Source organism: Microcaecilia unicolor, chromosome 1 (genome assembly GCF_901765095.1).
Source record: "Microcaecilia unicolor chromosome 1, aMicUni1.1, whole genome shotgun sequence".
Classification (NCBI taxonomy): domain Eukaryota; kingdom Metazoa; phylum Chordata; class Amphibia; order Gymnophiona; family Siphonopidae; genus Microcaecilia; species Microcaecilia unicolor.
Genome location: NC_044031.1, coordinates 546,078,316 through 546,092,582, shown reverse-complemented (window position 1 = coordinate 546,092,582; position 14,267 = coordinate 546,078,316). Strand labels below are relative to the sequence as shown.

At 46.7% G+C, this 14,267-nt stretch overlaps 1 protein-coding gene across 1 annotated transcript in view; it reads right to left on the bottom strand.

Annotated features, from left to right (window-relative positions):
• The window catches only part of MTDH (metadherin), a 128,167-nt gene that overhangs the window by 18,524 nt on the left and 95,376 nt on the right, over positions 1-14,267 (bottom strand). Inside the window, exon 10 of the mRNA XM_030189776.1 lies at positions 10,978-11,097. Coding sequence (XP_030045636.1) covers positions 10,978-11,097 — 120 coding nt within the window. The remainder of the gene's footprint in view (positions 1-10,977; positions 11,098-14,267) is intronic.

The following is a 14,267-nucleotide window of genomic DNA, read 5'->3' as shown; positions in this document are numbered from 1 at the left end:
CTGCCTCGGAGGTGTTCTTCACCAGCCAATCGTCGAGGTAAGGAAACATGTGCACTCCCAGTCTGCGTAGAGATGCCGCCACTACCGCCAGGCATTTTGTGAACACCCTGGGCGCGGAGGCGAGACCAAAGGGTAGCACACAATACTGAAAGTGCCGTGTTCCCAGACGGAATCGAAGATACTGTCTGTGAGCTGGCAGTATCGGGATATGAGTATAAGCATCCTTTAAGTCCAGAGAGCATAGCCAATCGTTTTCCTGAATCATGGGAAGAAGGGTGCCCAGGGAAAGCATCCTGAACTTTTCTCGGACCAGGTATTTGTTCAGGGCCCTTAGGTCTAGAATGGGACGCATCCCCCGTTTTCTTTTCCACAAGGAAGTACCTGGAATAGAATCCCAGCCCTTCTTGCCCCGGTGGCACGGGCTCAACCGCATTGGCGCTGAGAAGGGCAGAGAGTTCCTTTGCAAGTACCTGCTTGTGCTGAAAGCTGAAGGACTGAGCTCCTGGTGGGCAATTTGGAGGCTTTGTGACCAAATTGAGGGAGTATCCTAGCCGGACTATTTAAAGAACCCACTGGTCGGAGGTTATGAGAGGCCACCTTTGGTGAAAAATTTTTAACCTCCCCCCGACCGGCAGATCGTCCGGCACAGACACTTTGATTTCGGCTATGCTCTGCTGGAGCCAGTCAAAAGCCCGTTCCTTGCTTTTACTGGGGAGCCGCAGGGGCCTGCTGAGTCGCACGCTATTGACGAGAACGAGCACGCTGGGGTTTGGCCTGGGCAGCAGGCTGGCAAGAAGAAGGATTGTACCTACACTTATTAGAAGAATAGGTAACAGTCCGCCTTCCCCCATAAAAACATCTACCAGTTGTGGTAGATGCTGAAGGCGTCCGGCAAGAGAATTTGTCGAAAGTGGTGTCCCGCTGGTGGAGCTGTTCTACCACCTGTTCAACCTTTTCTCCAAAAATATTATCCCCCCGGCAAGGAGAGTCCGCTATCCGCTGCTGGAGCCTATTCTCCAGGTCTGAGGCAAGCAGTCATGAGAGTCTGCGCATCACCACATCTTGAGCAGCGGCCCTGGACGCAACATCAAAAGTATCGTAAACACCCCTGGCCAGGAATTTACGACACGCCTTCAGCTGCCTGACTACCTGCTGAAAAGGCTTGGCTTGCTCAGAGGGGAGCTTGTCCACCAAGTCCGCCAACTGCCGCACATTATTCCGCATATGAATGCTCGTGTAGAGCTGGTAGGACTGAATTTTGGAAATGAGCATTGAAGAATGGTAGGCCTTCCTCCCAAAAGAATCCAAGGTTCTAGAGTCTTTGACGGGGGCGCCGAAGCATACTCTCTAGAACTCTTGACCTTCTTAAGGGCCAGATCCATCACACCAGAGTCGTGAGGCAACTGAGTCCGCATCAACACCGGGTCCCCATGGATCCGATACTGGGATTCGATCTTCTTGGGAATGTGGGGATTAGTTAGCGGCTTCGCCCAGTTTGCCAGCAATGTCTTCTCGAGGACATGATGTATGGGTACTGTGGGCGATTCCTTAGCTGGCGGATAGTCCAAAAGCTCAAACATTTCAGCCCTTGGCTCATCCTCCATAACCACATGGAAGGGAATGGCTGTAATTTTCCGGACAAAGGCCGCTTTCAACTCCAGGCGGTTGATGGACCACCCCGACTCCTCGGGTGTCCATAGACCCTGGGCATGCTTCCCCTTGCAATGTGCGCCCCAGCCCTTCAGGCTGGCATTTGTCACTACTAGACACCAATCGGGGAGCGCCAGCGGCATACCTTGCCGCAGCATGCTGTCTGAGAGCCACCACTCCATGCTGAGTCGGGCCGCAGAGAGCCAAGAAAGTCTGCATTGATAATCCTGAGAAACTGGAGACCATCTATAAAGTAGGGAATACTGTAGAGGTCTCAGGTGCGCTCTTGCCCAGGGCACCACTTCCAATGTGGCTGTCATCGATCCCAGCAGCTGGACAATGTCCCAAGCTCGCAGGCGGGGCATCCTCAGGAGCAGACAGACCTGATTCTGAAGCTTGCACCGCCTTAGCTCGGGCTGGTATACATAGCCCGAGTCTGTGTCAAACCTGGCCCTCAAATATTCTAGAGATTGCGAGGGGGTCAGGTGACTTTTGGCCATATTGACAACCCAGCCTAGAGATTGAAGTACTGAGACCACTCTGGCTGTAGCTTGATAGCTCTCTGTTACAGAGTCTGTTCTGATGAGCCAGTCATCTAGGTACGGGTGAACCCTGATACCTTCTCGCCTGAGCAAAGCAGCTACTACCACCATTACCTTCGTAAAGGTTCGGGGAGCTGTGGCGAAGCCAAAAGGCACGGTCCGGAACTGGAAATGTTTTCCCAACACCGCAAACCTCAGAAACTTCTGGTGCGGGGGCCAAATTGGTATGTGCAAGTAAGCTTCTTTCAGGTCTAGAGACGTGAGAAACTCTCCTGGCTGTACCGCAGCAATGACGGAGCGCAGGGTTTCCATGTGGAAATGCCGCACTCTCAGGGACTTGTTTAATTCTTTTAAGTCCTGAATAGGGCGAAAAGACCCACCTGTTCGCGGCACCACAAAGTAGTTGGAGTATCAGCGGTAGCCGTGTTCGGCAGGAGGTACCGGGGACACGGCCCCTAACTGAATCAGCCATTGCAAAGTCTCCTCTACCGCCGCCCATTTGGCGGCAGAACCGCATCGGGACTCCACAAACATCTCTTACTGGGGCGTTGAATTCTATTCTGTAGCCATCTCTGATCAGGTCCAGAACCCACTGATCTGAGGAAATATTGGCCCACTCCTCGGCAAAGAGGGAAAGACGTCTTCCGATGACAGGAAGCGAGGAGGGGGCCGGTGCACCATCATTGAGAGGGTCGCCCCTGAACTCCAGGCCTAGAGCCAGTGGCTGCGGAACGCTTGTCCGAGCGAAAGGAGTTCCTCTGCTGAAAAATGGGCACGAGAAGTGAACACAGCAGAACGCCCTGGGCGGTACCTTCTAGCTTCACGGAAACGAGGTCTATAAGAGGAGTGGACCGCCTGGCCCTTAGAGGAAGGCCTCGGCCTATCTTCAGGCAAGCGTTGGGGTTTAGGATCTCCCAGGCTTTTAACAATTTTTTTTCCAACTCCTCACCAAATAGAAGGCCTTGAAAGGGCAACTTCACCAACCTTTGCTTAGAGGCCATGTCCGCTGCCCAATGTCGTAGCCAAATAAGACGGCGAGCCGCCACTGCTACTGCCATTTGTTTAGCCGAAGCTCTGACAATATCATAAAGGGCATCAGCCAAAAAGGACAAGGCTGACTCCAGCCGCAGAGCCACATCCGAGAAGGGCTCCGCTCCATCTCCGGGCTGTTCCACTGCCTGTTGCAACCACGCCAGGCAGGCTCTAGCAGCATAACAACTGCATGCAGACGACCGAACAGTAAGACCTGCAATTTCAAAGGACCGTTTAAGTTCTGCTTCCAGCCTACGGTCTTGTATATCCTTCAGGGCAACTCCTCCTTCCACAGGGAGGGTAGTTCTCTTTGTCACCGCAGTGACTAGGGCATCTATACTTTAGGCATTGCAAAGCGAGCCAAATGCTCCTCACGCAGAGGGTATAATTGCCCCATAGCCCTGGAAACTTTCAAAGGTCCCTCGGGGTCAGCCCACTGAGCGGAAATAAGCTCTTGGATGGAGTCATGCAAAGGAAAGGCTCGAGCAGGCTTTTTGGTACTAGCCATCCTAGGATTCACAGAGGAGGCCGTGCCACTGTCAGGCTCTTCAATAGAAAGGACCTGTAGGGCATCTGAAATAAGCGCTGGCAGCTCATCACGGTGGAAAATCCTCACCGCGGAGGGATCATCCAGATCCTGTGGTAATTCTGCACCTGACTCTGGCTCCTCAGACCACGAAGGCCTGCCAGAACTCTCCGAATCCTCACAGCCCGACCACAGGGGGGGGGGGGGGGGGGGAAAGGAGGTGCACCACAATCTGAAGTGGAATTAGCCCTTCTACGCTTTTCTTTATGCCAATTATCAGGGAAAATAGCCTCAGCGGGCAGTCCCAGGCCAGAATCCACCGGGGGGGGGGGGGGGGGGGGGGGGGGACAATAGAAGGGACCTCAGACGACCCTTGAGGAAGAGCTCTTTTCAGCATGTATGCTTTATGCAATAACAACACAAAATCAAGGGAGAAAAACTCGTCCTGGGCACCCAGATCCCGTCCGTGGGCTAGCCGCTCCCTGAATAGCCTCAATTCGAGGTCCCCCCCCCCCCCCCCCGGGCTCAGGGCTCTCCGTCTCTACGGAGGCCGCGCCATGCGGGGAATTCAAAATGGCGTCCGCTGCCAGCTCTGAGCGGGAAGAATCATCGCTCGCCATGCTCGGGCCGGCTCTTACACCTGTACAGCACGATTTATAGAGCCCCGCTGCTGATTTGTGCTTGCCACAACGGGAACAGCGCTTTACATTCTCTGCAGCCATCGCCGAAAACGGCGGGAAAATTCAAAATGGCGGTTTTGCGGCAAAAACGCCCCGATCGCGGGCCCACCCCGGAGGAGTTAGAAAACACTCTTACCTCAACGGACCGAGTATCACAGCTCCGGTCCCATAGAAGAATCAAAGGAAAACCTCTGTTCCATTTTTTTTTTTTTTTTAAACTCTGTGAGGAAAGCAGAGGTAATAAGAACTCTGGAGGCTCAGATGAGTGGGAAAGGCAGGGAAAGGTGAACCAATGTGCCTGCATCCACTGAGTGGGAAAGGACAGGGAAAAGCAAGCTAATATGTCCACATCCACGGGGGCATGGGTAAGGCAGGGAAAGGGCTAACCTATGTGCCTTCAAAGTGAAGCTGCTATAGCCTCTAACACACCAGTTAACAACTGGCAAGCCAGAAGCCACCCCCAGGCACATTTTTTATGAAGCTCGAAGAAGCTGCAGCCACCCTGCTTGAGGAGATAGAGAATACTGAAGAGGCAGTGGAGCTGGCTGGCCATGAGGCACTGTGAAAAGTTGAGTGCTCTCTATCTCCCCCTGCTGGTTGATGGACACAACCCATACGTAATGGCTTCATCTGCTTGATGACAAGGAAATGTGGGATAGAAATGCAAAAAATAAAATAAAATAATGTTCAGACAAGTAGTGAATAAATAAAACTGCCCAAAGATCTCCAGGAGAAAATCCAAACACATAGCGTTATCCAAAGGAGTCAGCTAAATGCACAGTATGGAGCCCTGTTACTAAGGCACAGGAAGCAACCAGTGCATGATGTAGTTCACGTTAACAGCAACTGCAAAGCCACAGTACAGAAGCTATTAATGCCCACTAAACCATGTGGTAAATGGTTAGCATGAGATGGGGTGTGGAATGGGCAGGGAATAACTGTACTAGGAGCAAGACCAGTGCTATTACTGCAAGCAGGTTAGTGTGTGTTAACTGGTACCACGTCAAAAGCACTGTACATAGGAGGCAGTAAGTGAACCTGTGTAAGTGAACAGTGCTCATTAGGAGGTAAAGGAAGGCTCTCTGCATATCTGGATTCAGCCCCACACAACTCAGTCAATAAAAGGTCAGTAGACCTGTAGCAGTACATTTGTTCACCAAGGCAGTATTTGCTGGTGCATATAGGATGAAGCCAAGGGAAAAGATGCTTCCTGCCTTCCAGGTGCTGTGGAGGACTTGCAGCCATCTGCATATCCTCACAGCCTTCTCCGGGGTGATTCCCAGGGTCCACCCCGATCCACCCAGGGCCTCTGCTCTAGGTGCCCAGTGCCTTTAAATATTTTCTCTATACTATTTTTATTTTCTCTCTGCTATTTCTTATGGTTCCAGTACAGTTTCTCTTCTTGGTACGGTCCCTTCCCAATCTCTTTCTCCATCTGAATCCACTGTGTACTATGGGAACACATTGCTCACCTTCTGCTTTCATCATCACACCATCCCTTTTCTCTTCTCAGCCTTCAACTTTCAACATTTCCTTTCATTCAACCATCTCCATTCTGTCCAACTACATCTCGTCTTCGTCGCTGTCGTCATGCCTCTCCTACTCTTCTCCATACTCTCTTGCTACTTCTACTGCTTTCCGCTGGGGATATCAATCCCAATCCTGGTCCTCTACATCAGCTCTCACCCATTCATGTAGGTCAGAGAGTCATATCCCCAGTCTAGTTTCTGTTCCTCTCCTCTCCCCTTCTCTGCCTTTCTCATATGCTCTGTGGAATTCCTGCTCCGTCTGCAACAAACTTTCCTACATCCTTTTTCTCTCGTACTCTCCATTTGCTTGCTCTGAGACTTTGGCTTTGTCCTGAAGACTCTACTTCAGCTGCGGCCCTGGGTCATGGAGGTTACCCTTTTCTCCCATACTCGTACGGTTGGCCATGAAGGTGTGTTGGGCTATTACTCTCACCCTCTTGTAGATCTCAACCTCTTCTTCCACCTCAGTCTCACTGCTTTTCTTCCTTCAAAATCCATTCCATCCGTCTATTCACTCCTCTACCTCTCTGAGTACCAGTCAATTACTGACCCCCTGATAAGTCTCTTTCTTCCTTTCTCACCAACTTTGACTCCTAGTTTTCCTTCTTTCTTGAACCGTCATATCCTTCCAAGTCTGTCAATGAGCCTGTCTCTTCCTATAATACTATTCTCTCCTCTGTTCTGGATACTCTCACTCCTCCCATTAACCATTCTGTAAGGCATACCAAACCCCAGCCTTGGCTGACCTCTAGAATCCGCTACCTAAGTTCCTGTGCCCATGCTGACTTCATATATTTCAAATTCTTGCTGACCTCCTTCCAGTCTGCTCTTTCACTTATCAAACAGGACTACTACATCCAGTTGACAAACTCTCTTGGCTCAAACCCTCAACATCTCTTTGCCACACTGAACTCTCTCCTCAAAGTGCCTTCACCTCCAACTAACCCTTCACTTGCACCCCAGACTCTGTCTGAGTACTTCCATGAAAAGGTTCACAAGATTAACCTTGAATTCTCAACCAAGTCACCTGCACCTCTCCTCTCAGTCCATTCACTCAACTCTCCTTCAACCCCTGCCTCCTTTTCTTCCTTTTCTGAAATCACTGAAGAGGAAACTGCACATTTTCTTTCCTCCTCCAAACTGACTACCTGTTCCTCTGATCCTATTCCCACCCATCTACTTAGCACTACCTCTCCTGTCATCTCTTCTGTCAGTCATATCCTCAATCTTTCACTTTCCACTGCAACTATTCCTGATTCCTTCAAACATGCCTTAGATACACCACTTCTCAAAAAACCTTCAATGGACCCTACCTGTCCTTCCCAGTATGCCCCACCTCCCTCCTCCCTTTCCTATCCAAAATACTTGAATGTGCAGTTCACTGCCATTGTCTAGACATTTTTATCTTGAGCTATTATTCATCCACTTCAATCTGGCTTTTGCCCTCTTCATTAAACTGAAACAGCCTTTGCTAAAGTCTCCAATGACCAATTCCTGGCCAGATCCAAAGGTCTCTATTCTATCCTTATCCTTCTCGATCTATCGGGCTGCTTTTGACACTGTTGATCACCGCCTACTCCTTGATATGCTATCCTCACTTGGATTTCAGGGCTCTGTTCTTTTCTGGTTTTCTTATTTCTCCCATTGCACTTTTCGTGTATACTCTGGTAGATCCTCCTCCACTTCTATCCCACTATCAGTTGGTGAACTTCAGGGCTCTGACTTGGGACCTCTTCTTTTCTCCATCTATACTTCTTCCCTTGGTGGTTTGATCTCATCCCATGGTTTTCAGTATCATCGTTATGCTGATGACTCCCAGATCTACCTCTCCACACCAGAAATTTCAGCAGGAATCCAGGACCCACGTATCAGTCTGCCTGTCCGACATTGCTGCTTGGATGTCTCACTGCCATCTGAAACTAAACATGACCAAGTCTGAGCTTCTTATCTTCCCCCTTAAACCCACCTCTCCTCTTTCTATCATTTCTTTCTCTATAATATCACAAAAATTCATCCTTTCCTTTCTGAGCACACTACCAAAACCCTTATCCACACACATCACCTCTCGCTTAGACTATAGCAACTTGCTTCTCACAGGTCTCCCACTAAGCCATCTCTCTCCCTTCAAAATTCTGCTGCACAACTTATATTCCACCAGTGTTGCTCTACTCAAATTAGCCCTTTCCTCAAGTCACTTCATTGGCTCCCTATCCGTTTCAGCATACAGTTCAAATTCCTCTTATTGACTTACAAATACATTCACTCTGCAGCTCCTCAGTGCTTCTCCACTCTTATCTCTCCCTACACCCCTCCCTGGAACTCTGTTCAATGGGTAAATCTCTTATCTGTACCCTTCTCCTCCACTGCCAACTCCAGACTCCGTTCCTTTTATCTTGCTGCACCATACGCCTGGAATAGACTTCCTGAGCCAGTACATCAAGCTCCATCTCTGGCTGTCTTCAATTCTAGGCTAACAGCCCACCTTTTTGATGCTGCTTTTAATTCCTAACCCCTATTCACTTGTATAGTACCCATGTATGTTTTGCATTCCCACCTTAGTAATTCCCTTATCACTTATTTGTCCCGATTAGATTGTAAGCTCTGTCAAGCAGAGACTGTCTCTTCATGTTCAAGTGTACAGCGCTGCATTCATCTAGCAGTGCTATAGAAACAATAAGTAGTAGTAGTAGAGGAAGAGCATCAGCAGTTGCAGCCATCAGCAGAGGTGTAGCAGGGGTATCCAGTGTACTAATGGCAGGATCACCAGCTGGTGTAACAATGCCATCACAGGATAAGAGAAATATGGCCTTGGCAGCCACATATATTCTGTACATTTACCAGCCCAAAGCCCAGGTTGTGTCTGTAGAGGCTGAACTCAGAGGCTATAATGTCATTATATGAGGATCTGAATACAGAATTTGAACCGATGGCAATCCAGTCTCATGCCATACCTGCAAAACCTCCTGTAATTTCTACATCAATGAAAGTGGACCCATTTGTTAAGGCAGCAGCAGCAGGACACCACCCTCCCCCCCCCCCCCCCCCCCCCCCGTCCCACAGTGTCTGCCTCACTGGTATCCAAGTCTTTGCCTCCACCTTCGTTAGACAAAGAGAGATCCTCTTCTGAAACTGTGGTTTCTCTTTTAGGCTACAAGTATTAAAGCTTACTGGGCAGTGTCAATGCCTACCACGGTAAATACTAGGACAAATTTGGCTTTTTGATCCAAAGTCTGACAGATATTTTTCAAGTTGTTACTAGAATGAAAGGTGTCCACCACGGTAAATACTAGGGCAAATTTGGCTTCTTGATCCAAGGTCTGACAGATATTTTTCAAGTTGTTACTAGAATGGAAGGTGTCTGCTGCAAGAAACTATCTGCATTGTGTAGTTTTAGTTCAGATTCTGTTGCATTTCAACCTTGGATCAGAAGGTTGAGTTTCTTCACAAGAAGTACTTGTCTAAGAAACCAAGTCCAGTCTCTTCAAGTGTTTGCTATTTGGGTCATCTGTCATTAATAGCAGTCTAAACATTCATTATAAAATTAGAAAATCTGAAAATGTGTAGAGAGCTAAGAATGTGAAGTTTTACATTTTCCTCTAATGCATTTACTTTCACTTGAAATTCTGCTTGGTAATTTTTCTGAAATACTGTGTATTCCTGACTTAGTAAAATTATGATGACTACCTGTTATTTTTCTAAATTGACTTGTTTGGAGAATCAGGCTGAGGGTAGCCCAGATCATCTGGAGCCCTCTAGAACCATTGATTTGATGGGGTTTCCTGAGGATTTGCAAGACACTATCAGCACTAGGGCTAGCCTGTCCCTCCACACAGTTAGATAACACAGAGATCCTTAAAGCTTTAAGATGAAGAATGTTCTGTTTTGTGGTCAAAGGGATTTTGTTTTTCCTCATGTGTCACATACTCATAAGACTTTTCTGCAGTTAAAGAGTAGAGTGTTGAAAGCAAAGGCAACTTTCCCCTCCACCAAGGTTCCCCTGCAAATGCATAGTGCAACACCAGAGTTGCAGATACACTTTTGTTGATTCTGCGTATTTAGAACAATTTATTTCTAATAACATGAAAAATCTCAGGTATTAAATAGGAAGGCAGAGATTCATTAAATAGATTTCTCACTATGTTGTGCCACTTAGCTTCTCTTGGTCTTCCTCATTTATATTTCTTTGTCTCTTTTTGTATTCTCTCTCTCCCTCTTGATGTGGGCTAAAGTGGGAATTTATTGTTTGGCTTTTTGATTGCTGTGACTGTTTCTTATGCTTGTGAGATGTCAATGACAAATGCAAAAACAAAAAATCCAAACACACAACAGATGGTCAAGCTTTCAGCTTCTTATGTAGCATTAAATTAACACAAAAATGAGTTTAAGCCATTGCTAAAAACCAATTCAAAATCCAGCAGAAAACTTGGTCACACCAAGAGTAGCAATATTTCATGCAATCTTTGAAATGTTCTCCTGCAAAGTTTTTAAAAAATGCACTTTTTGATTCTTAAGATTAAGGGAACTTGTTGGAAACACAAATAAAACCAAAAACTCAATGCAAAACCTTGGTAGCTTCAAAATAAAACTGAAATCTCAACATTCCCATCCTGATCCTTCATTGCTCTAATCATAGCAAGCACCCATTTATCAGGATATTAATCAGCTAATGATCCCACTATAACCTTAGGAAAGGCAGGATTTACATTTACTCAACCACCATATGTCCAGCACAGGAAGTGTACCTGTACTAATCATGTAGCATGGGCACATTACCACGTACTACCCAATTAACACAGAAATAGAACAGGAGCCGTAATAACCTCCTAAATAGGTGGCGCTAAGGGCTCCCACAGTAATGGTCACTCACTAGTGGGGAAATTAGCATGTGGCCATTACAAAAAAAATATGGCATGGAAGCCATTTTACCAGCACGCTAAAAATGGCCATAGTGCTGACACCAGTGCCACCACTTTTTAGCATGGCTTGGTAAAGGACCCTTAGTAATTCTAGATACATGCCTCAGCTGGTTCACTAGTGCTTATGGTCTTCATAGGAAAGATGATTTCCTGCTGTGTTTGGACATGCGAGTTATCTTCCTGGACATCATCTCCAACCTCTCTATCCACATCTTCTGGGTCCTACAGAAGGAAAGAAAATCATCACTATATACTTCCCTGTTTGAATGCAAAACATTATAAATATTGTCTATATTACGGCTTATCAAAAGAACTCCACGTACTTTGTGTAATAATCTCAAACACAACAAAATCTGACTATAGAAAGCTTATGAGGATGTAGCAATTATTGTAAACTGTGTGCAAGTTAACTGGGAATGCTGCAAGGGCTCTGTCCTGCCCAACACTGACATCTCCAGTACTCAGGTCATCCCACAGCACCATACAAGGCAGTCTTGGACTTAATTTCCAGCAACTTCTGGGGTTTTACTTTTCTCTCCAAATCCTCTATAAACAGACTGCACCAAAACAGAGGCCTGCAAAGTTGGTCTTGGAAGCTATATCTTCTGTCCAATTACTGAACCATAATAATTGAAGTCTCAACTAAGCACCTACCATACCTCTGGCCAAGATTCTAATGAGATCATACAAGGAATCTGCTACTTAAGCCAGGTGACTCAGGTTGCTGGGATAATGTGGGATATAAATGTCATAAATAAATAAATAAACCTCAGACCGGTTCTTGCCCCCCCCTCCCCAGCTGTCCATCCTGCTGAACCCAACATACATATGCTCTGAATTCACAGGCACTGCAGACTGCTGCCTAAAGCTCCACGGATGCTATCTCAAAGGGCTGCTTCGAGACATCTAAATAATATGGTCAGAAAAGCCTTTGCAAAGTTGAAATTAGCATGTAGAGCAAAACCTTCACTAGATCCTTCTCAGCTGCAAACAATTGTATTGTCTACTATTATGAGTCAATTAGATTACTGTAATATTGGCTTGCTGAGTTTACCAGATTTGCAAATTTGTAGATTTCTGTTGCATGCAGCAGTGATATTGGTATTAGGGGGTAAATCGATTGATCACGCTACTCCGTTTCTTAGAAGGCTACATTGGCTATCGACGAGAGCTAGAATTCATTTTAACCTTTTATTGTTTTAAAGTCATATATGATCTGGCTCCTGATTATCTATGTACAAAGATCTTGTAGTATTCAGCTGGAAAGTCTCTGCGTTCTACTCAAGCAAGCAGGTTGACCATTCCATCTGAACTCCAATGTCAAAAAGCTTTAACTTGGAAAACATCTATTGTAGGCTGTGGACCTAAGCTCTAGAATTATAAGGGTGTCTATCACCTTTTGTGAAACTGAGGTCTATGAAACAAACTCCTACTAGGCCAGGAACCATCTTTTTAGGACAATACTATCACAGGGTTCATGGTTGCCTGAATGTTTCCTGCATTTTTTTACACTGCCTGCCAGCTCAAGGACACATTGGCATGCCCAAAAGCATCTGTACTTCATCTTTGGGGGTGAAGCTGGTAACAAGACAGATTTACACCAACACAAGAATGAAAAGGCTTGTAGGCCTCCTTGGTTGGTGCCAGCACTCACAGGGAGTGTGCCTGAATCAACTATGGACCTCATTGCTCTCCACACCTGCATTTCATCTGCTGGATAGGAGGAACGCATGATCTGGTTGGGCCAAAACAATCACCAGACGACAGAAGTCTGGACCCGAACTTCTACGCCTTCCCATTTCAACAGCTCCTTTTTCAGGTATTCCCCCATTTTATCAAAATCAGTATGTCTGAAATCCAGTACTTTGTTTTGTGTGTCCACACTGTGCCTTCGCCTTTATATCAAACTATATGGCGTGATGATCACTATTACATAGGTGGGCACCCACCCGAATATTAGAAACACTTTCTTCATTCGTGAGCACTAGATCCAGCATCGATCTTTCCCTCGTGGGTTCCGTCACCATTTGTCTGAGCAAGGCACTTTGACAGGCGTCCACAATCTCCCTACTTCTTTCCGATTCCGCAGACGGGACGTTCCAATCCACATCACACAAGTTGAAATCTCCCAACAGTAGCACCTCCCCTTTCATACCAATCTTTTGAATATCCTTTATCAGATCCTTGTCTAGCTTCTCTATTTGTGCCGGAGGTATGTAGATAACCCCCTTGTGGATACAGGTTCCATCTTCCCTTTCCAGGATGATCCATAAAGCTTTTTCCTTTCTCCAGGTGCCCCGCATTTCAGTCGCTCTGATATTGGCTCTCACATACAGCGCCACTCCTCCACCCCTTCGGCCCTCTCTATCCTTTCTAAACAGATTATAGCCCAGTATAGTCCATATCCCATTCAGAGGAATCATTGAACCACGTCTCTGTAATAGCAACAATATCCAAGTTTTCTTCAAACCTCAGGGCTTGCAAGTCTTGAACCTTTTTACCTAGACTACGAGCATTTGTGCTCATTACTTTCCATCTCCGTAGAGAGTTTAGGTGGTTTTCTGTATTTAGATGACATTTCCCTCTGCCATCAAGTTTATTCTGGGGGTAACCTCCTGAATTCCCTTGTTTCCTTTTGTCATCCCCACCTTCTAGTTTAAATGTCTAGAAACATACTGTCTGAATTTCTCCCCAAGGATCCTTTTTCCCATCACCGAAAGATGTAGCCCATCATTACAGTACAGCCTGTTATTTTTCCACATACTACCCCACGCCCCTATGTGACTAAACCCTTCTTCTATACACCAAGACTCAAGCCACTTATTGAACTCCACTGTTTTGCATAGTCTTTCTTCTCCCTTCCCCCACGTGGGAATTACTTCAGAAAAAGTCACAGTCCGAACCAAAGACTTCAGTCCCTCCCCAAGCTTCTGGAACACTCTCTGTGCTGTAAATTTGCTATTGTTGGCCAGGTCATTTGTCCCCTGGTGAATTACAACATCAATATTTGAAGCCTCACTCTCTTCTCAGATCACTTTCAGAATTTGGCCGGTACATCTGGTAGCTGAAGATCCTGGAACGCATTTCACTAGGTTGGAACCCTTGAACTGTGTTCCTAAGTTAATGTCTCTGATAATGGAGTCTCCGAGCAGTAAGAGTTTTCTGTTTTTCACCAATCTGTCATTTTGGGGGGGATGATTCTTGGGTTGTGCTACTTTCATAGCCTATGGTTCCACCACAGTCCTTTTTTCAGCATCATAATGATGCAGTGCAGCAAAAGAATTTGACAGGGGCAAAGGTTGGGAAGGTGAGAGCTTCTTTGTCACAGATCTTAGTCTACCTGAGCCGACTGTGACCCATCTATTCCCTCTGTTGCTGCATTCTCTGTGGCA